General features: G+C 35.2%; 2 protein-coding genes across 2 annotated transcripts; both read left to right on the top strand.

Moving 5' to 3' along the window:
• The first annotated feature begins 3,404 nt into the window (after positions 1–3,404).
• LOC135659963 (dynamin-2A-like) lies at positions 3,405–17,258 on the top strand. The gene is made up of 22 exons (XM_065176336.1): positions 3,405–3,889; positions 4,044–4,094; positions 4,197–4,317; positions 4,443–4,535; positions 5,635–5,696; positions 5,787–5,904; positions 6,046–6,388; positions 7,256–7,403; positions 9,743–9,844; positions 9,938–10,057; positions 10,626–10,709; positions 10,815–10,942; positions 11,544–11,628; positions 11,812–11,944; positions 12,648–12,724; positions 12,818–12,874; positions 13,805–13,946; positions 14,043–14,203; positions 14,559–14,672; positions 14,754–14,821; positions 16,028–16,200; positions 16,597–17,258. The coding sequence occupies exons 1-22, from the start codon at positions 3,749–3,751 to the stop codon at positions 16,833–16,835; spliced, it is 2,760 nt and encodes a 919-aa protein (XP_065032408.1). The 5' UTR covers positions 3,405–3,748; the 3' UTR covers positions 16,836–17,258.
• A 2,660-nt stretch (positions 17,259–19,918) lies between these two features.
• Positions 19,919–20,590, top strand: LOC108952660 (uncharacterized). The gene has a single exon (XM_018825078.2). The coding sequence runs from the start codon at positions 19,927–19,929 to the stop codon at positions 20,422–20,424; it is 498 nt and encodes a 165-aa protein (XP_018680623.2). The 5' UTR covers positions 19,919–19,926; the 3' UTR covers positions 20,425–20,590.
• The last annotated feature ends 1,941 nt before the right edge of the window (positions 20,591–22,531 follow it).

The following is a 22,531-nucleotide window of genomic DNA, read 5'->3' as shown; positions in this document are numbered from 1 at the left end:
ATAGTCTCAATTATGTGTTTAGTTCTTAAACTTGAGACACCAAGCATATTTTGTATGAGTACTCTTTTCTTTGACGCCGAACTTACAGATTTGAAAGTTCTAGATCTGGTACACTAATTCTCGAGAATGACAACCAACCTTATGAAGACAATTGAGTGTCAATAGAGGATCATCCACTCTCAATATCTCGAGAGAAATATCTCGTGTGTGTTTCTTAAACAAAATATCTAGCCATGGTCATTCGGATTGAGAAAGAGTTCTCCAAGAGAATTCTATTAGAGCGAGACTCATACAAGATTCTATATGGGCCTAATGTTATCAAGCCCAATACACGATCTTTAAGATATTAGATAGATGAGAGACTATAGATATATGGTAATTGAGGATAGACACGTCCGATGTATTAGATCTCCTATACCGTCTAGGGACTATAGTATAGTGGCCTAGTACATCCATAGTCGATGAGTCGAGTGAAGTATTATGGAGATAATAATTCACTATATCAGAAGGGGTTTTGAGTTAGAAGGAGTTTTGACATGATCGACTCACGGCCAGCTTAGTATCGGGTCTAAAGGGTCACATACGTATGGTGTGTGCTATGACGAGTAGAGGTGCAAATATAAGATATCCGTAGAACCCCTAGTTTAGATCCTATGGATAAGATCCAATTGGATAGAGATCTAATATCTAATAAGAATATGATCTATTAATGGTTAAACTGCTTGCACCTCTATAAATAGGAGGAACCTCACAGTTTATAAGCTAAAAGTTATAGTGTTCGCGTCTCCTATTATCCTCAGCCTTTTATCCTCCTCCTTAGCTCCGATAGCCTTATGGTGCATGTGGAGAGGGAGATCCCGCAATGATATGAGTAGTGTCATCGCTACATCTATCGTGTGGATCACCGCTAGAGAGGATTACACGAGTTCTCCTTCATTCTCTCCATCAGATCTAGAAATTTTAAGGATATACGATCTTCTTATGTAACACTTCTCACATGATACATATGATTTTTAGTTTTACGATTTTCTCGCACACCAATCGTCACATAACGATCAAGCACTTGACTTTGAAAAATCTGATTTTATTTTTTGTTTTTCGCTATGCATGAGATGCCTATCTGCGATTTCTCAGCACATATGAATAGTTATATACATACATAAGTTATTAGACTTTTAAGTATGCTATATACTTAGTTTTGAACATTGGGAAAGCTCTCCCTTGCTAGCTCTCAAAACCTCGACAATACATGATTGAGACCTTTATAACATGAGAATGATAACTCGATAATACATATATAGAACTTCCACTCTCAACGAGTAAAATCTAAAATTATCATATAATTTTTATATTAAATGCACATGTTATCCATAATCGAATAAATCGTAAACTCATAAATATATATTTGATTCTCTCGGTCACAATTTGACTTCTTATATACTTCCAGGATAATTTTGTATAACCAAAAGCGAGTAAATTCAGAACTCTACCTAGGTTTCCTAATAATATTCTTAGAAACAATAACCAACTCCCATATTTTCGTTCAATCTTATATTTATTTTATTTACAATGGTAAAATTTATTAATTTGATAAATAATGAAACTTTTTAATCCAACTACTTAACGGTGAAAAAGCTTCTTTTACCAAAAGCGTGCGATATAATACAAATGAGTAGGTTATTCTAAGGATCTATAAAAATAAATAAAAAAATACTCAATACTCATGAAATATTTTCCATTATTTTACAACAACACTTTAGAATTCGTCCTTGAATAAAATCACAATGACATCCCTGCTCTTGGCATAAAACAAAAAAATCTTATCTATCATCATATTTCATAATCATCATTTTTTTTCTAGTCTTCATACATTCAAACAGATCAAATGATAAAATATCATGATAATATATAACTTATAAGACTCAATCCATTAGGAATCTTACACTAAAATGAGCCTATGGCTCATTTCATGTGGGGTACTTTCAGGTAACAATTACATCAACATCATAAATCTTAATCTCAAATATTTGAAACCAATAATCATTTTCAAATCATAATTTCCAATAAAGTATATAAATTCATTAAATCATAAAATCATAATGTGTCAATCGCTTTAAAATCTTTAATTAACGACTGAAATAATCTAATTGGCTTGAATGAAATATGTTTTAATTAGAGTCCCATTGGACCGATATCAAATTCATCCAAGACTAGTTTGAAACCAGCCTAATTGTTCTTGAGTGAGCCCAATTTTAGCCGAACACGCATGAGCAAATCAAACCGGTTCGAACGAGGCCTGAACCTATCAGACTCAGACCGGGGCACAAAGGGGCCACCATGCCCGGCCTGCCAATGAGGCGAAGGCATCGGGCCAGGTGTAAACTTGGGCTAAAGAGCCATACTAGTGGGCCGGGCCGGACTGAGCTCAAGGTTCTAAATCGAAGTCACGTGCGTCACACGTGCTAAGATGGTAAGAACACTTCAACACTTCAATAGAAAAAGAAAGCAGACCGGTCATACCAAAGAAAATATATGATCGAGATAGATAAGATAAAGCAAACGTCACATTAATTATAAGGTATAATCCAAGAGATATAACTCTTCACCAAGTAGTAATTATAACTACCAAAAATTATTCTAATAAATTTTTTTGTTTTAAAAATAGCTCTGACATAAATATTCAAAGGCTATAACTTAATATTCAATTATTGATAATAAATTTACTTATAATTTATGATAAACTTATTTAGAAGGTACGAATGATTCATACTATAAAGAATGAGAGACAAAAAGACGATTAAAATGCCGTCCGATATGGTTAGTTAGCTCTGGACATGAAACTATTGACCATAATTTCCAATGTTACTAGACAAATTAATTTAGAAGGCACAAAGTATTTGCATTAGAAAGGTAGGGAGAAGAAGTTAATGCATTGTATCAATTTAACAAGCATAGAAAGAATAATATATTGACTAGTAGAATGCCTATCAACAAAAAATTATGGAAACTAAGGCTAACGAGAGAGATAGAATGTATGGTAAAATCTAATGAGATTGTTAGAGAGGATATGGCCATAGTCACACTGTTTTAGAAAATAATACTAATGAGATTAAATGAAAATAAAATAGAAAATATGTTATTTCATTTGACCCATTACCTGATCTCGAGTTGGACATGCTTGTTGGGTTCTGCTCTCCTAAAATACGGCACCGAAGGACGCAGATCCACCGTCCACAGAGCCGGGAGCAGATCTTAAAGCTTCCAATCGTGTGATAGGCGTCGGTGGCTACGAAATGAAACCCCCGTGTCTGCGGTCGCAGGCCATTGTTTATTGACCGGTTACCGGCCGACCCCACTATTTTTTTGGGTGCGGACGTGGTCGCATCCTTTTTGAAACCCACTCTCTCTCTTTCTCTCTCTCTCTCTCTCTGGTTCTCTCATCTCCGATTCAACCATCGAGGAAGAAGCTGCCGTCCCTCCCTCCCTCCCTTCAGCTTCCTCACCCGATTACCCGATCCCCGATCTCCGATCCTCGCCTTCCCAAGTCCCCAGATCTTGATCGCCCCCGATTCTGCTGGCCGTATCCTCTCCTTCGATCCGAGGTTTGAATTGGAGTTCCAGATCCGGATCTCGCCCCCCCGATCGGGTTATCTTCTTGACTCAATCGCGGAATCTGTGATTCCCGGGGTCGAGGTTTGGTCTTTGATCCATCGCCGCCGAGACCCGGACCTCTCTTGCTTTGCCGTCGATGGAGGCAATGGAGGAACTGAGCCAGCTCGCGGAGTCCATGATGCAGGCCGCCGCGCTCCTCGCGGACGAGGACGTCGATGAGGGATCAAACAAGCGGAGGTCGTCCACCTTTCTCAACGTCGTCGCCCTTGGCAATGTTGTGAGTACACCTGCGACCCTAACCCATCCCCTGTTCGACCTTATACTTGCTTACTTTACCCCCTGAGAACATGGACGATCCTTTAGAAAGTCCAATTTCTTGATCATTGTTTCTCTTATCTGTGCTCATAACTTGCTGGGAAACGTGATTTCAGGGTGCCGGTAAATCAGCGGTGTTGAACAGTTTAATCGGACATCCCGTCCTGGTATGGTGAATTTCAAATTAGATTTCTGGTTGCTTTTCAATATTTTGTGTTTCATCGTTTGTACCTGCTGTAAACCTAACGGACTTTGATTACTTAATGCAGCCGACTGGAGAAAATGGTGCAACTCGTGCTCCTATAAGCGTTGATCTGCAAAGAGATGGCTCGTTGAGCAGTAAATCAATTGTATTACAAATAGACAACAAATCCCAGCAGGTTTCTGCAAGTAAGAACTTTTGAAACATTACAGTGGATTCATTGATTAATTTGGGTATTGCTACTTGAGGAGTAACTTTCATTTATCGGTTTGAAATGCTCCCTATCGATGTACCTTTCTCTGTTTGTTGTAAGGTGCTCTTAGGCACTCTCTTCAGGATAGGCTCAGCAAAGGCTCAGGAAGGAGCCGTGCAGATGAGATCAATTTGAAGCTTCGGACTAGCACAGGTTTGCAAATTTATTTTCCTTCTGTTGTTATTTTGATCCTAACCATGAAGAAAAAGGTCTAGAACTTTGTTAGGTCTCTTGGTGAATGGCTGCTTTTCCATCCTCTCTTGTTCATTGTACATTTCATTTCTCGGGGCCTAAATACTTGGCACACCACTTTATGTTGCTACAATTTTTGTATATGGTCTTGAACCTCTGTGTTTTTTATAACAATTCGTATTGTCTAACTATTATGAACATCATCAAAGGCTAGGCTTTATATAATATGTTATTCCTTTGTACTTTCTCTGGGTAGTTAATTTGATGTTCTCTTTGTTTTCCTTTCACTCCTGTTTGGCAAATGCATATGTTTCAACTTCCCAATATGTTTGAAGCACCAATGGTGCTCTCATATACTGCATTCAACTCCTACCATTTATGGGTTTGTTCACATACAATATCATTTGCCTATGATAGATGTTTATGATATACAATCTTATAACTGCTGATTAAGCTTAAAATGTATTTCTACAAGATCTTGGTTTCATACTTCTCTTTCAGTATATATGAATATATACATATATATGGCAGGAATTTTAGACATATTAGTTGCACGTATAATATATCAACCTGGGGTGGAGCCAAGATTCTGCACAGGATGGTGATCATCATTTCATAGTCTGAATGTCATTTTAATAGAAATCATTTATATAGTTTTTGAATGATAAGCAATTGAATGTGATAAACAATATAGCCAAAATAACAATAGCATAAGATTCATCCTATCCAAATGCAACATCCAAAAATCAATAAAATTACTTTCAAATTTCTAAAAACAAAAATTCTATCTAGACTCAAAGAAACTAAACTCCTTGATCGAGATACATCAACCTTCCTCTATCTCTTTATACTGTTGGCCTTTTCCTAGAAGGTGCTGCACTTTTCTTGTATAAAGACAGTAAAGTCAAGTTGTTTTATCATGTCTTTGTTTCTGGGGTTTTCCTTTTACTGCTCTCTACAATGTTGAGTATCTCTAGTATACCAATGCCTGTCAGTTGTTTTTGAGTAAAAATAAGTTATATTCATAGCTGACATGTTTTTTTTTTCTTTATTTAATCAGCTCCTTCTTTGAAATTGATTGATCTACCAGGCCTAGACCAGCGGGCTATGGATGATTCTGTGGTAAATTGCTATATCCAGCTGTAATTAAAAAAATTAATGGCAATGCTCATTTATTTATAAATATTTTGGGAATGTATTATCTTGTTTCAGGTCAGTGATTATGGGGCACATAATGATGCAATATTGCTAATTATAATTCCAGCTGCTCAGGCACCAGATATCTCTTCTTCTCGAGCTCTTAGACTGGCTAAAGAGTTTGATGGAGAAGGTTTGTACTGTTTGTATAATAGCTTTAGATCCATTTGAACATGAAATTGTATGCAAAGATAGACGTTTGGGCTTCTATTGAGTTGTCTTCTTCCCTGTTGTAGATCTTTGACCTGCACCTCATCTGCTTCGTGTTCTTTAGGGACAAGAACGATTGGTGTTATTAGCAAGATTGATCAAGCTGCTGGGGACCAAAAACATCTTGCAGCGGTTCAAGCTCTGCTTTTGAATCAGGGGCCACGGAGTGCTGCTGATATTCCATGGGTTGCGCTGATTGGTCAATCCGTTTCTATTGCTTCAGCACAAGCTGGAGGAGTTGGATCTGAAAGTTCACTTGAAACTGCTTGGAGAGCTGAGACTGAAAGTCTTAAAACAATACTTACCGGAGCTCCACAAAATAAGCTTGGAAGAGTAGCATTAGTTGACACTCTTGCGAAACAAATACGTGCAAGAATAAAGCTTCGGCTGCCAAATATTCTTTCTGGGTAAATCTTTCTTTCATATGCCGTTACATGTATTTTGTAACAAATTATATGTTTAAAGTTTAAACTATTATTTAATATACATATTCATGTATCTTTTTGGTTGACAATTTTTTAAATGACATAGGGAAGTTGAGAAGTAATCTAAAAGTTTAAATATCATTTCTTTCCTTATGTGTTTTAATTATTAAACACAACAGTTGATTAGTTGTCACAACCTGGTTTGATGGAAAAACTGAACCATTAGTTTGGTAGGTCTGAAACCATGTGATCCAAAATGCTCTAGTCTCAGCTAATCTAATCCTAGAAACAATCACATTTATTCTTTCACTTCTAAGGTGTGAATAAACTAAGGTGACAATCTTCCCCATTTAATGGTTGATATCCTTGTTGAATCCATATCACTACATGGACAAACCTGGCTAGGTTCTCAGTGATTGGTAATTCTTTCAAGTTTCATGTGTGCTAGTTATGAATTGATACAAACTACAAACATTTAATCACTTGAATTTTTATTCAGAAATGCAATAAATTGTATTGTTCCTCATGTCTTATTTCGAGGCATTGACTTCTCATAAGTGATACAACTCCTAAATCTTTCTGTGGATTTACTGATAAACTTTGAAACCCTCTTCAGAAATGGCAAATTCCCATTGTCTTTCTATCAAGCTAAGCTATTTTATGTTTATCAGCTCGGTAGAAATACCGTCTTTTCTGTATGCAATTTGTGGACTTGTGAGATGTTGTGCTGGTTGGTTGATATGTTGACTTTTGAAGTTTATTATTCTTGTGAACGAGTGCATTTTCTAGATTTTCTTCAAATATTTATAGATGTTTATGACATCCATTTATCTGCCTTGATCCTTGCAGACTACAAGGTAAGTCCCAGATTGTGCAGGATGAATTGTCAAGGCTTGGTGCACAAATGGTGCAGAGTGCAGAAGGTACAAGGGCTATTGCCTTGCAGCTTTGTCGAGAATTTGAGGATAAGTTTCTGGAGCACATTGCTCTTGGTGAGGTTAGTAATTATGATTTACAATTGTTGATATATTTATTATGATATTTTGCATACAGCTGCAGTTCTCCTACTCTAAATCTATTCTCATATTACCTTCATCACACCGTATTTTATGGCTTTCCTCCTCTTAGCTGTAATGAAATTTGCTTGTTCATAAGTGGCGAGTGGTTTTTGGTCATTGGTGTCTCTCTAGATTCTTGTGCAATATTACTTATTCAATTGAATTTTTTTGTTTCTCGTCTAAATTGGTGCTTCATTTTTTTTTTTTTCTAAATTGGTGCTTCGTTCTTCATGTAGACCAGTAATTTTTGAAGAATTGACTGAATGCTATCTCATGCTATTTGATCACAATACACTAAGGATTCCATGTTATCAATGTGCTTGTCATTGTCTCAGAAAACTGTAAACAAATGTGTTCTTGCCTCGTCTTATTGGATAAAAAATATGTATTGATCCATTCCTTTTAATAATATGATGATAGTGTACATAACGTACAGTATTTTGTCTCTTCACTCAATATGAGTACTTGTTCCCAAGAGGTTTTGCACATGGTTGTCAGACTTTAATTATGAATCTGATGATAAATTTGTTTTGTTTTGCTCATAATATCAATATCGTTGAGGTCTAAACATTTGCCAAGTCCTTGCAGTTGACATCTTAGGGTTGTGAGAAACTAGACATAATTAAATGATTGTCTGTTGGCTAAATTATTGTTGTGCTGGACAGTCTGGAACCAACATCAAGGGTTACACTTTGAAACTCAAATGGCACTTAATAGGAGTTCTGGTGATGTATATGCAACTTACATGAAAAGTTAAAAACTTCCAAGTATCATGAGACCAAAACTAATGAGTTTTGATAGGCTTGTGGTCAATTCATAATTTTGTAATGTGACTACTTGTTTTTGTACTTTCACTAGAATGTATTGACAGACGCAGGACAGTGTGGCCAATATGGCTAATTTTCTCAAGATCCCTTTAGTAGTGGTGCCTGTTCTCAACCACGGTAAATGTAGTCAGGAGATGGGAGTTGCCCAAAATTTGAAGAAGCTCATTGGTTGCTTAAATATCTACTTTGTTGGTTTATGACTGTCTTGAGCAGATTTGACAATAAGGGATGGATTACAAGCTTGGCATTTGGCAAATGATGCTCACTCAAAACACAAGTCAAATGCCAAAAACCTTAATGAAAAGCCTGTTAATGTTGTAAAAAACATAGAGGACCTGGTTAGTAATGATAGGCCATCTTGTTTACGTGTATAGATCATTCCTTCACTTAGCAGCCATCATGATCTCCTTTGCTCAATTTCTTGATATCTTTGTTAGGCATCAACTATAGCCAAAGGTCATCTTTTGGCATTTTATGTAGGAATAATTGATGTTGCCTTACACCGTTGCATTAGTATCATCAATTTTCCAACTCATTTGGCCAACCTGATGATACAATGTTTGGATCTTAACTTGGTTCACAACATGTCAGCCAAAACTAATATATTTGTAGAGTTGCTTTTGGTGCCATTAAACAGTCATGAATCTTGTCGATTGTCTTGCTAATGATTGATACAAAATGCATAAATCCAAGATATTGATTGTTGGCTGTTAATTTTTTGTTTCCTGATGTCAGACTATTGGGTCTATGATCCGTTTTCCATGAGATGGTTGTAACCTAGTTGTCAATAACATGAATAAAACATGATTTGTTGATATTACCATACTTTTTGTTAGTAGCTAGGCATTCAAATGCCCATCTCGGCACACATGAAGAACCCACCTCAATTCTTGTCAGCGTACAATGAAGGCTAGCATAGTACAATTAGTCAAACCCAAGCTGACATAATAACTCAATTGCTTTTATGCCTTGATTACATAGTCAAAAAAGCTAGCCCAGTTACTAGAGGTCTTTCCATTTGCATAATACTGTATTTTACTTATTTTCACATACTGGACCATTGTGTTGCACATGAACCAAACCATACAAATAGAGCACCTGAAGAGAGTTATCCACTAACAGTATCTGTATTAATTTGTAACAGCATGATGCGTAGCTGAGTTTATTATCCAAATGGGACAAGAAAAAACAAGAGGAGTGCAAGCATATTTCTGTTGTTTAATTGCTTTAGACCTACTAGCTACTAGCTTTTTTGTCATCTTTATTAGGTTATTTCTTTCTTGTATTTACTGATGGAGTTCTCTCGAGCTATAGTTTTTACTAAACTTGTCACTTTCTATTTGTAAAGTTTTTCTGGCAAAACAGAGATGCAATAATTATTAATTACTATTTCAAATCGTCATGTAATATCTTCCATTTAATACATGGCAAAACTTGTGTTTCAATTACAGGGTGCAGGTTGGAAAGTTGTTGCAACTTTTGAGGGAAATTTCCCTAGCAGAATAAAGCAGCTTCCATTAGATAGACATTTTGATATCAATAATGTCAAAAGGGTACAGCTACCTTTCTGTGCAATCTTATATAAGATTATGTTACTCAACTGGATGTTGCCTAATTACTCTGCATGATGTCATTGTGTGTTCTAGATTGTGTTGGAAGCTGATGGTTATCAGCCATATTTGATATCTCCAGAGAAAGGTTTGAGATCTTTAATAAAAGGAGTACTAGAACTTGCAAAAGAACCATCACGCCTTTGTGTCGATGAGGTAAATGAGCAATATATTTTGTTGTCATTGTAGTTGGTCTGGATGTGGATTTTAAATGGCAAATCTCTTCATGCCATGATCAGTATTTTCTGCTTTATGGTGTAGAATTTTGTGCAAGTTTATTTGGATTTTTGTTGCACAAGTTCATGCACATTTTTATATATTGATGTACTTATTTTCCCTCATATATTTTCTCTCTTTCTGGATTTTTCTCTGATGAAAATCTGCAGCAACAACCTACATATATCAGTAGGGATTTACCTGCCTTTAGGTTAGAACACTCATATTCTTTTGTGTTCGTTTTGAAGTTTATTTGTGAATTTGCCTAAGCTGAAGTTTCTTCCTCTAAGTATGCTCAATGTGATAACTCATGACAGACTTATGAGGAACTCCCTTTAACATTTTCAACATGGTGATAACTGATACTGCATGATTTATTACATAACAGTTCTTTCATTGACATAGTAGATTGATGGCTGACATGCACTAGAAATAGATTATGTAGCATGTTATTATGACAGCTTTAGCAATTACTATGTTACTCATGTTTGAAATGGTTGTCAAACAGGTACATCGTGTTCTGTTAGATATAATTTCTGCTGCTGCAAATGCTACCCCAGGCCTAGGCCAATATCCTCCATTTAAGAGAGAGGTAAAAACATTGTTACTGTTGTCCTGTTTAATAATAGAAAATTGTTACTTCATGGACACTATTACCATGAGCTTTCTATTGTCTTATTTTCTTTATTTTGAAAAGGTGGTTGCAATTGCGTCTACTGCATTAGAAAGCTTTAAAAACGAGGCCAAAAAGATGGTTGTTGCATTAGTTGACATGGAGCGTGCTTTTGTTCCTCCGCAACATTTCATCCGTCTAGTCCAGCGGAGGTTCGTCTTTTTTTGATAAATTTTTGTTGCTAATAATTGGTAAAAAAATAGAAACATTGAGTCAAACATTTTCGCTTGGCCTAAACAATTTTGCATGTCAATATTTTTCCTTAGGTTTTGCCCCTTATATTATAATTTACTTATTCTTTCCTTTAGCAGTTAGAAGACCAATCAAATAGTAAAAATGCTCATTAATTCTTATAAAACTCAAATGCTTAATTCGACATATGTTCTTTATGGGATTTTTTTTTTCTTTATCAAGAAGTTGATTTAGAGAGGTGATCGGTATTCTTCTATATCATTGTAGGTTCTGGAGCTTATTGTAAAGTTCTTTTATTATCTAGGTGAATCTTCTGGTCTACCAAATTTGCAAATATCTGTCTTGTCTTCTCTTTTAAACTAGATTATCATTGATTACTAAGTATATGATGTTCACTATAGATAGTTCAAATTAGTAGAATATTTATTTCAGAAAGCTCAGTTATTCTTCTTGGTAGATCTGTTGTTCTTGACATTTCTACAATTGAGGATGTTTCTCGAAATATGCATACAATTATTTATTGTACTTGTGCTGTCTTCTAATATAAATATGTTTTATCAGAATGGATAGGCAGCGTAGGGAGGAGGAGCTGAAGAATCGATCATCAAAGAAAGCAAATGAAGCAGAGCAAGCCATTTTGAATAGAGTTAATCTCTAAACTCTTTATGACCTAATATATTGTCTTTTCTTTCTTGCAAAAGCATAAGAATCTAGTTTCCTGAACAAATGTTCTTCTAAAGGAGGCTTTGTTGTTTTCTTGCGTCTCAAATGTTTGTGATTTTTGAATTGTTTGAGCTGTAATTTTGGCTACTTCTATTGCACATACTAGGCGTCAAGCCCTCAGCCAGGAGCTCAAGGTGGTAGCTTGAAATCAATGAAGGAGAAATCAAATCAACCAGAGAAAGAAACAAAAGAGGGCTCAGCCTTGCAGATTGCTGGACCTTCTGGAGAAATTATAGCAGGTTAATGCACAATCTTGTGAAGGTTTTGCTTTATCTGGTCAGATAATTTTACAATTAACTAATAGACTCCATAATTTCACTTGCAGTCCATTTACAGATTACATAATTTCATATGAGTAGTATAGCTGCTTGCCCAATGTATAAAAAATTGCTGAAAGAATCTGAAAGCTAAATTATATAATTATTAAGATCTTTGTTTTATAGGTAATGAAGTTTTTGCCACAAATAATGGAGGAATGCTTTATCTTTTCTTTTGCAATTAGTTTTTTTCTATAGTTTTGTTGTTTAACTCAATAAATAATTGATCATGTCTTTTGATAACTGTAGACAATCCATATATTCTACTATTGACTATTATTCATCACCATGGGCTAATCAAATATTGTAGAAGTGTCACTTTGATTTATGTTACTTTAATGTTGTTAATTATGGTTTAATGTATAATTTCTTTTTGAAACTTAAACCTTTCTGGACTAATATGTTCCTCATTATGGGTTAGCTATGGGCCATTGTTCCCAATGCTTTCATGGTAATTTTGTCCCCGATTGATTTCTTGTTGAAATACATTGTTTTTATATACATTTGATCATAATTTTCTTTATAATAACTCGTTAGTTTTCAATCATTTGTAACTTAAATTAGGTTGTTTTCACACTGAATTTTATGTGGAGTCATTTAGCTGTTGGTATATATCTGTCAAAAGGGTTCTTACTGAAAAAAAGTGCAAAGACAAATAGCTGGAGCAGGCGATGGTTTGTGCTCAATGAGAAAAGCGGAAAGGTTAGTCTACCACCTTATATATTTTGTTATTTTCTTAATGTAACTTCATGTTTTCTTTAAAAATCATATTTTGATTAGATTGTTGTGTTTTAGCTTGGATACACTAAAAAGCAGGAGGAGAGGCACTTTCGTGGTGTCATCACGTTGGAGGTACTACTTTTATCTTTGTAATTCTTTGTCACAGTTTCAATAACAAAAGCAAGCTCGTTAATTTAACAATTTATATGAATGACAGCTATATGTACATGTGAAAGGGCTAAAAGTTAGTCCCTATGGTCATTCACTTTATCTTTTAATAGCATGGTACTACTGATAAAAATAATCTTGAGTGATGTGATTGATTTCACTCAAATTTGCGTTATTAGCTCAAGATGTGCAGTTGGTCAAGTTTTTATATCCACTGGTAACCTTAGTGTAATTGTGACACTACATGTTGAGAAAATTTTTTGCATGATGTAGGTGATCACTGTTAACAAAAACTCGAGGCAGTCTAGTACTATAATATAAGAGTTTGGTGTTTGCAGAAGCAAGTCCATTAGATATAGCAAACTTTCTTTCTATTAGCTTTTAGAAAAATCTACCTGGCTACAACTTGGTATGCAACCAAGTAATCAAACTTATTCAAAAATTGGGAATTGAAATGAATCCTATGCTTATAGAGAGAGAGAGAGAGAGTAGCGGAAGACAAAATTTGATGAACTCTTCCAAGATAACCACAGGTGAATGCTCCACAAATGATGTGAATTGCAGATTCCTAAGTCAACCATCCTCACTAATTACTCATTCTATGTGGAAAAGCATAGTTGAGAAATATCATTAAAGAATCATAAAAAAATTGACTAATTGAGTTGTCTTTTGCTTTAATCATTTGTGTTTTGAATGGAAGATTTTCAGTTTGTCCATGAGATGCAATGCTCCACATGCTTGTTGCTAATAATTATGCATTAAACTTGATGCTATATATGTGTAGGGAGTCGTGTTGCTTTAGTCTTAAAAGTTTAAGCTTTCTAGTCTCAGCAGCTGCTTTTCTACATTGTCAATATCCTTGTACTTTTGCTAATAAGTAGATATGCTCTGCAGGAATGTAACATTGAAGATCTTTCAGAGGAAGATGAACCTCCTAAAAGTTCCAAGGACTCCAAAAAGGCAAATGGTCCAGAAAAAGGTCCAAGTCTTGTCTTCAAGATAACCAGCAAGGTTGCATACAAGACTGTTTTAAAAGGTAACTATGTTATGCTTTGTGAACATAACACTAATTGAGTGAATACCCTAAATATTTGTTATTGCTATTAATTCATGATTTTTTTTGAGTTTTCAGCTCACAGTGCTGTAGTATTAAAGGCTGAGAACATGGCTGACAAAGTCGAATGGGTGAATAAGATACGAAAGATCACTGGTTCTAGGGGAGCTCCTCTGAAGGGGGCAACTGATTCTGAAGCTAGTCCCGCAATTAGACAAAGTCATTCTGATGGCTCACTAGTAAGTAATGCTATGATGGAATACCTTTTTTTTTAGTTAGGGAGGAAAAAAAAGTCCTTTAGTATTTCTATAGAGAATTTAAACACCATATAAACCATATAACATCTTTTAGCTGGAAATGTATGAGCTTGCAGAATTACTGCAAGTAAATTTTATTTCTGCTTTCTATGTCAATGGTCAAAGCTATGCTATTTTAACATCTGTGCAGTCGTTGATTGGTATGTTCATGACATCTCTCCATTCTTGATTAATCATAAAGTTATGCTTAACCGTAACTTTGCACTTCAAATTTATTTTGCAACATGTCAGCAGTTATCTTGAGTTTTGGAACTCAAACTAACATGCAGAATTTTAGGACACAATGACTAGAAAGCCAGCTGATCCAGAAGAAGAACTTCGATGGATGTCTCAAGAAGTCCGGGGTTATGTGGAGGCAGTCTTGAACAGCCTTGCTGCAAATGTTCCAAAGGTAACAACCATATTGTTTTTAGGTCTTTGTACACCAACTCTTCAGATTATAAGCTCTTTTATCTCTTTTCTGATTGAGCAGGCCGTTGTGCTTTGTCAAGTTGAGAAAGCGAAGGAAGACATGTTAAATCAGCTATATAGCTCTGTAAGGTTGGTTGCTTGCCATTCTGTTAGCTTTTGCTTGGAGGATCAAAAACTAGACCACAAAAATATGGTAATATTGGGGTATATTATAACTATATGTTGAACCCTGGGCTGAGTTTTGGTTGGGTCATAAAACAATAAATTTTGTTGCTCCTAAAAGATCAACTAATGTTTTAAACTATTCCTGGAAATTTGTCCTGGTTGGATAGGACTTGATTAGTTATCTGACATACATATCAGCAGCAAAAGCAGTAGAACATATCCATACTGTTTGGCAAGTTAGGCAAGTTTAGTTTGACAGTCATAAATTTTGGTTGTCAAACCAACCATATCATGTATGTCAAATAACTCTCATTGACATGTATGTCAGGTTGGCAAGTTTCGTTGTGTAGCCATGTCTGCTTTCAGCTGAAGATAGGAAGCAATTGATGGATGATTGAGAGTTCATGTTTAAAATTAATATAAGATTTTTTTATATTTAACTATTTTGATTTGTGTAATCAAGTTCCTTTTGCATATATTACATTTTGACTCGATGTTGTCAATTACTAGTATAATTTAATTTTTGTCGTTCAAGAATATGAAGATTATTTAAGTTTGGTTTAATTCAGATCGCTTTCTGTATTCACAAACAAAGACTAATAACTATTGATTCTTCCCACTCTCATCCTGTTGGGAATTAATTGTACGAGAGGAACCAACCATTCCATTTATTATTTCACATAATTCAATTCCTTTTTCATTTCGGATCTCAAACCATGTACCAAATGGCTTATGAGTAGAACTCTTTGCAGGCATAGGTTAAATTTCTAGGTTTCTTCATACTTCCATACTGTGACAGGTAAGGTAGGCTCCCAAATGTAACCAGGTTACATGTTATGCTTAATTTTCCCTTGGCTCGGAGTTAGTTGCTAACTTGGAATCGGGTTCCCAGCTGATAAAAGATTTCCCCATATTCTCACTTGCAATATCCTGATGGAAATAGGCTTTGGGATGCTGATGATGTTAATAGTCTTTTTATTTGTCATAGAGCTTGTCATGAAACAATATATTAAAGACTGTAATATGAAAGGTGATTTTCCTATTATGTTACTTTATTGCTGTAAAGATTGATAGTTGTGATTAAGATTGTGCTTATACCTGTCGAACCAGGCAATCTCCAAATTTAACAGTCACATATTATTATAATGGGATTTGTTTTCTTTTGTTTAGTGCTCAAAGCACAGCAAAGATTGAAGAACTACTCCAGGAGGACACAAATGTGAAGCGTAGACGAGAACGATTCCAAAGGCAGTCGTCTCTTCTTTCGAAACTTACACGCCAGCTAAGCATCCATGACAACCGAGCAGCAGCTGCTAGTTGGTCAGATGGTAACTCTGGAACAGGTAAACTTTTTTTTGGCCTCTGTTGCTTGTTTAGCCCCAAGTTAATGCGTGAGATAGTACATAACCATAGTCCCAAGCCTTGCTTTAAAGAAAGGATTGGTGGCTGGATCCTATTTGATATTTATTTGCTTGTTATATAGTTTACCCATTAGATATCATGAAGATGATTGCAATTAGTGTCAAAAGGAACACTTCAGTTTGTAATTTCAGTTTTCAGTCGCAGTACATGAATGAATCGCAACAGACTAAATGTTTTAGTGTCATGTTTCATTAACCAGAGAATACTGCCTATCCTGACACATTTTTCTTTGAGAAATTTCCTCAACTATTTTCTCTTTGCATGCTAGACTGATTGAAATCGGAATGTAAATGTACTTGCCGCTATATTCTTTGCAGAAAGCAGCCCAAGGACAAATGTTTCTCCAGGTGATGATTGGAGATCGGCATTTGATGCTGCATCAAATGGAACTGTTGATGGCTCATACACCGAATCATCAAGGTCCAGCAGTCGTCGCCATGGTTACCCAACCCAAAATGGCGATGCAAGTTCGGGCGCAAACTCTGGTAGTCGTCGGACGCCTAACAGGTTGCCACCTGCTCCACCACAAGGCAGTTCATCGATGTATAGATACTAGGTGGCCATCATTTGATTGACATTAGATATCCATATATATTATTCTAGATGGATGGATGCGATTGTATTGGTGCTTTTTGGCCATTTGTTTTTTAGCTGATTCAACCCACAGAGCAGAAGTAGCATATATTGCACCCATTTGCTATGATTGCGTTCCACATGCAGAAGCTTTTATATATCTGGGGAATACAAGCATCTGCTAGATCCAGCCGTGTGAGCCTGTTTTATCATAAAATGGGCTTCGCTCTCATTTCTCATCTTTTTATTAGTTGTAATTATTCGTTTACAATGTTGAGGTTTTGATTCTATCTGAGATATGTTACAGTGCAGTGTGTTCAGAAACGTCTTTTGTGTAAATTCACCTGATGTTTGAATATTTTGCTCATGGTGCAATATAGATTTCTTCTTCCACAGTAATACTTAATTCGATTGTTTTTCCACAAAAAATGTACAATTACTGTTATTATAATGCTGCAATTAAACTTATTCTTTGGTGAAGGAAGAATCGGCGAACACATGGGTCAAACACAGCTAATAGCTTTCAGTATTAGAACAAGCTGCTCGATTTTCATGTTTCTCTAAGTAGTGCATATATGCTTCATTCACTCATTAATTATATCTATGGGGTTAAAAAGATTTAATTATATACAGATGTCGATACAAATCCGTAATAGGAAAATGTTTCATTCCTCTTAATTTTCTACTCCTAATCTTAGAATCTTGGAAGGTGTTCCGCGAATAAATACCTTGCAAAGTTTGGTAACAGTAACCTTACACCCTATAAAAATATTTAGGTAAATATATACTCCTCCCATTAAGAAAACTAAGATAGACTTTTCCTAACCGTGATAAATTTTAAAGGTACGTAAAAATATAAAATACCTTAATGCTCTTCCCATCACAAGTATTAGTGTAAACTGGAATTTAAAATGGCAGTCAAGCACAGCCAAGGATAGGAATATATTTGTGCGAAAGTTAAATCTAGTGAGATCAATAACAAAATCGCCCTATATATATATATATATATAATCACTATGTTCGATTTTTTATATTATACAATAAATATTAATTATTTAATAGTTGACCACGGGAGACGCCCAGTACGACCCGCATGTACAAATATCAAAACACCCTCCTCAATTCATTGCACTCCATCCACCTGTTTCTGTGCCGGCCATCACTCTACAGCTGTTTCCACGCCCCCTGACGTTGACCTCCACCCATTATCAGGTGTTTGTAACATAATTGGAAGCTTAAATATTCATGAATTTTTTAAAAAATAAAAAAATGAGAAAAAAAAGACATTGTGCAAGAACCGAATAATTCAAAGAATAAAAAAATTTTAAATAAAAAAAATATGTCTATGGATCCGGATACCTTTAAAAATTTAGGATATTTTGATAAGTCTTATAAGATGCACAATTTTGAATAAAAAATTTTATCGTACAAAATTTCAACAGGGAGAAGATCCACAAATCCTTCGGCGTCTACCTCCTTGTTCTTATCTAATTTCTCCTTTGATTTTTTTTTATTTTTATCTTTAAAATCTCTTTTGCACAATAGCTCTTAATCTCTTTTTTTTTTTTTTTTCATATGACTCCGTTGTGTATATATTATTTTGTTAGGATAGATTTATAGACCATATATTTATGCCGTCGATATAAATGTTTTTCATATTACTTGGGCATCATGTTATGGTCTGCATTAGCCAAATCATATTCTCTTACTAACGTCACGAACCTCTAAGTGTTTTAAGATATGTTTATTAAGTATTTATCCCAAAGAAAACTATAATTTGTTTGGCATATATGAAATAAATATATCTCAAAAATACCTCAACTGTTAGGTACCATAATGTCCGATACCTCAACATTTTGGTGTCTCATAAGAATATAACACAAAAAGATTTATTTTTTAATAAATATATAAATAATAAAAAGTTATGATTATGATATTTAGAAGCTACAATAATAAATCTGATTTTGATTTCAAAATAAGGTACTTACTTTATCAAATGATATTATTAATATCATTATATTACTTTTTTAATTTAATATAAGAATAAATAATTTCTATAATCTTAAAGATTCTACTTCATTTAACATATTAAAGCATAGGATGTGCTCACAAAACCACAGTTATTAAATATCAAATATATGTTAGGATCAAATTATATTATATAAAAAAAGGATGTGATAATCTTATATATATATGTGTGTATATATATATATTACATGGATGAGTTATAATTTATTTAAAATAAATAAAAAAAGATAAAAATAACACATTATTCTAGATAAAAAATTTATTTCTATAAAGAATGCTCAAAATATTAGTAGTAAAATAATAAGGTTTCAATACCTTGTTCAGAATAGTAAACATCAATGCAACCCTACAACCCTAGCGACACAATAAATCAAAAGTTTAGATTTCCTAACAAATACTTTTATAAAATTAAAGACATATCTTAAATAATCATCGAAGCTCTATCACAAACAATGTTAGCTGCCACTTTAGTTTTAGAATCCGAAAGTATAAAATATTTGAACCTAGAACCCTTCTTGTGATACCGATAGAATAAAAGCTCAACACTCATAAGCATCAAACCTTGATTCTAAACATAATGATGCACAAAGTCGATAATACTTAGGGGCTATAGAGTATATTGTGATAAGAACAATAGAATATGGAACAATCGAAGATGAAATACCGTATAGCATAGATCGTATCGATTGATAAATATAAAATAAGTTAAATAATATTTTTATTAGATTTCATCATGTGAACTCAAGCGATTGTTTAAGATTGATATTATTTAAAAAAAAATAGAAATACTGTTTGAGCATATTTCAAAATAGAAACATTAAAAAAAACCAAAATTATAATTTTTTTTACAATTCGCCCTAGCTTTTTCCGGAAATGCCCCCCTCTTTCCGTATTTGTTCTCTTGGGCTTTCCGGAAATCCCCCCACCACTTTCTCAATTTGCTGTCCAGCTCGAGACAGAAACATGTAATAAATGCTGTTCTATATATATAGCAGCATGTCTGCTCGCATTCTCGTTTTGGTTCTCATTGATCCGTCCCAAGGGGGATGGACTCGGCCAACCACTCGCCGGCTCCGGACGACGCGGCGATGCCCACTGCGGCCGAGGAACAGTTCTCCAAGTGCGGCTGCTGCTGCTTCTGGGTGCCCTGCGCCGCATCGCGGGCCCGCAAGTCCTGGGAGAGGATACGTCCCCCGGCGGCGGAGCGGAGCGACGGGGGATGCCCTACCACGAGGCGCCGGTGGTGGAGCAGAGGCTGGAAGGCTCTCCTCAAGGCAAGGGAGTGGTCCGAGCCCGTGGCCGGCCCCCGGTGGAAGACCTTCGTCTGCCGGTTCCGCTGCCGGCCCCGGCACGGCCGCAGGTTCGGCTACGACCCCATGAGCTACGCCCTCAACTTCGACGAAGGCCAGGACAGCGACTCGGACGGTGACACCGTCATTCGAGGGTTCTCCGCCAGGTACGCCGTGCCGCCGGTCTCGGCCAAGTCGTCCATGGATCTTGGGGACCGCATCGACCCTCCGTTCTTGGTTGAGGACGACGATTAGAAAGCGGAGATGAGTTTGTTTCTTGTCGATCGGTGGATGATTTGCGTTCGTGTGGTTTATTTTTGGGGCGGTATCTATTAATTATATGAGGGCAGAAAAAAAAGAGAAAATAGGTATAATTCTTTTTTCTAATGAATAAAAAAAATACGGGAAGAAGGTATTGTAGTTAAGCACCATTATCTTCATAAATTGCTACCTTAACCATAGCTTAATCTCCTAATTATATTCAAATCTAATTAATATTGTGGAAATTAGGTCTCTCACCCTTGTATGTTTCTTGAAAATTCTACAAGCAAATCACCTTTTCTGCATCCAATTATTTTTTGGACAATAAACTTCACTTGTTTTTTCAATTAAGGAAACATGGATTTTGATATCTTTTTCATAATGAGGACATTAAATTAGACAGGGTAAAGACTAACAAAGTTACAAAATTCTTACTAGAAACAAATAAGACAACAATGCAATTCATATTCATATGAGGTTTGAACCTTCCATCTATATTAAAAAAAAATGATATTGTCACAAACACAATATTGACTAGATAGAAATTTGGACATATATTTAATTTACTTGAACATATTTGAAATATACTTATGGTAAAGTTAATCCAAATTATATACATTTCAAATATACCTGAACACATCACACCTCCATCTAGGGTTTGATAAATCAGCATGAAGGATCAATGGACAGAGAGCATATATGGCACCACAGGAGAGTTGATGAACCCTTCCTTAACCTTTTAAAGGACCCAAATATGATGTAATGTGATCTCCATACCAACTATATAAGTGTTTGAATATTTGTATTTACTGCAACTTTCATTGCAAAGTCAAATATGATCTTCTTCTTCCTTTTCAAGGTTTGAAAGGGTTAGGCAAAATAAATTAACTTGGAATAATACTTTCCTAGGATTCACCAGACAAAACAAGATCTTTGAAACAGTGCTGGGAGAAAAGGATGACCATTTTGCTCCTCAAACTTGCCCTTAAACACATCATGCTTGAACAGGACAATTCTGAGTTCCACCACAACCTCAGTTGACACCAAAATGGAAGTCTATACTTGCAGAGTGTTCAGCAGTATGAGAACTTTAGGCTTATATGAGTCAAAGATATTTGACTTCTCACTTCAGCAGGATAAATAACTCAAATCTCACAAGAATAATAAGGTCAGAAGAGCCTTTGGATTTGATTTAAGCCTTGCTGTTAGTCAAATCTTAATGAAAAATATGTTCTTAATCATCAGCATTGCATATAAAACCACTCCTATTAGAATTTTAATAATGTCTAATCCTTTTGTTGATCAGCTTGTCTACCCCACCACAGCTGATAATAATAATCCATCAAGAATCAACATTGATAATGAAATCTCTCTCTCTCTCTCTCCTCTCTTTTCTTTCAAGTGCAAGCATTATGGAGGCTTTGGAGTCTTTTGAGCTGGAGATAAATTAGCATCAACTAGATCAAAAAACAAGAGGAATGAACTGCAAAGTACAAGAATGGCAGTTCATGGTCACCATTGGTACTTCCATGACCAGAAAACCATATGGACTAAGCCAGGAATGCATTGCCTTGAAGACTCAGCATCCATTTCATGAAGCAAACCAACAACATAAAAGTAAGACTGAGTGCTATGTGGAACACATTCCTGTGTAAAGGTACTCAAAGGGTAGCTGACATTTTAAGGCACATTGCTTTCATATGCTGGTACTACTGCTTAATCTCTCACCATCCTTTTGGTTCCATCCTCCTATTCTTTTTGTTAGTTCCACCCTACAAAGTTGCCAATATATACATATGATCTAAAATGATATATATATATATATATATATATATATTTAAATCATAATATTTCAGAGTGCTAAATCAACATTCTAAATCAAATACTAAAAGCTTGTAAATAAAATAATGATGCTACTTTGGTTACTTTGATTAACTTAATTTTGGGCTATCACATACAAGATAGTCAAAAAGAAATTATAACCATGAGAAATATTATCCTAATATTTTTATGTCTTTTTAATATAATTTCATATTATTGGATTGTAGACTAGGATAGAGATATCACACTCTCCTAAATGGCCAACTTAGTTTCTTCCAAA

Source organism: Musa acuminata, chromosome BXJ1-4 (genome assembly GCF_036884655.1).
Source record: "Musa acuminata AAA Group cultivar baxijiao chromosome BXJ1-4, Cavendish_Baxijiao_AAA, whole genome shotgun sequence".
Lineage (NCBI taxonomy): Eukaryota > Viridiplantae > Streptophyta > Magnoliopsida > Zingiberales > Musaceae > Musa > Musa acuminata.
Note: the sequence above shows the minus strand (reverse complement) of the source record. Positions and strands in the feature narration are given on the sequence as shown.

What these genes read in the sequence shown, in the direction of transcription:
- LOC135659963 (XM_065176336.1), top strand. Translation starts at nt 3,749, where the DNA reads ATGGAGGCAATGGAGGAACTGAGCCAGCTCGCGGAGTCCATGATGCAG. An exon ending in AGCAAGCCATTTTGAATAGA is followed by an intron (nt 11,629 to 11,811) that starts GTTAATCTCTAA and finishes TGCACATACTAG; the next exon opens with GCGTCAAGCCCTCAGCCAGG. An exon ending in CAGCTATATAGCTCTGTAAG is followed by an intron (nt 14,822 to 16,027) that starts GTTGGTTGCTTG and finishes TCTTTTGTTTAG; the next exon opens with TGCTCAAAGCACAGCAAAGA.
- LOC108952660 (XM_018825078.2), top strand. Translation starts at nt 19,927, where the DNA reads ATGGACTCGGCCAACCACTCGCCGGCTCCGGACGACGCGGCGATGCCC.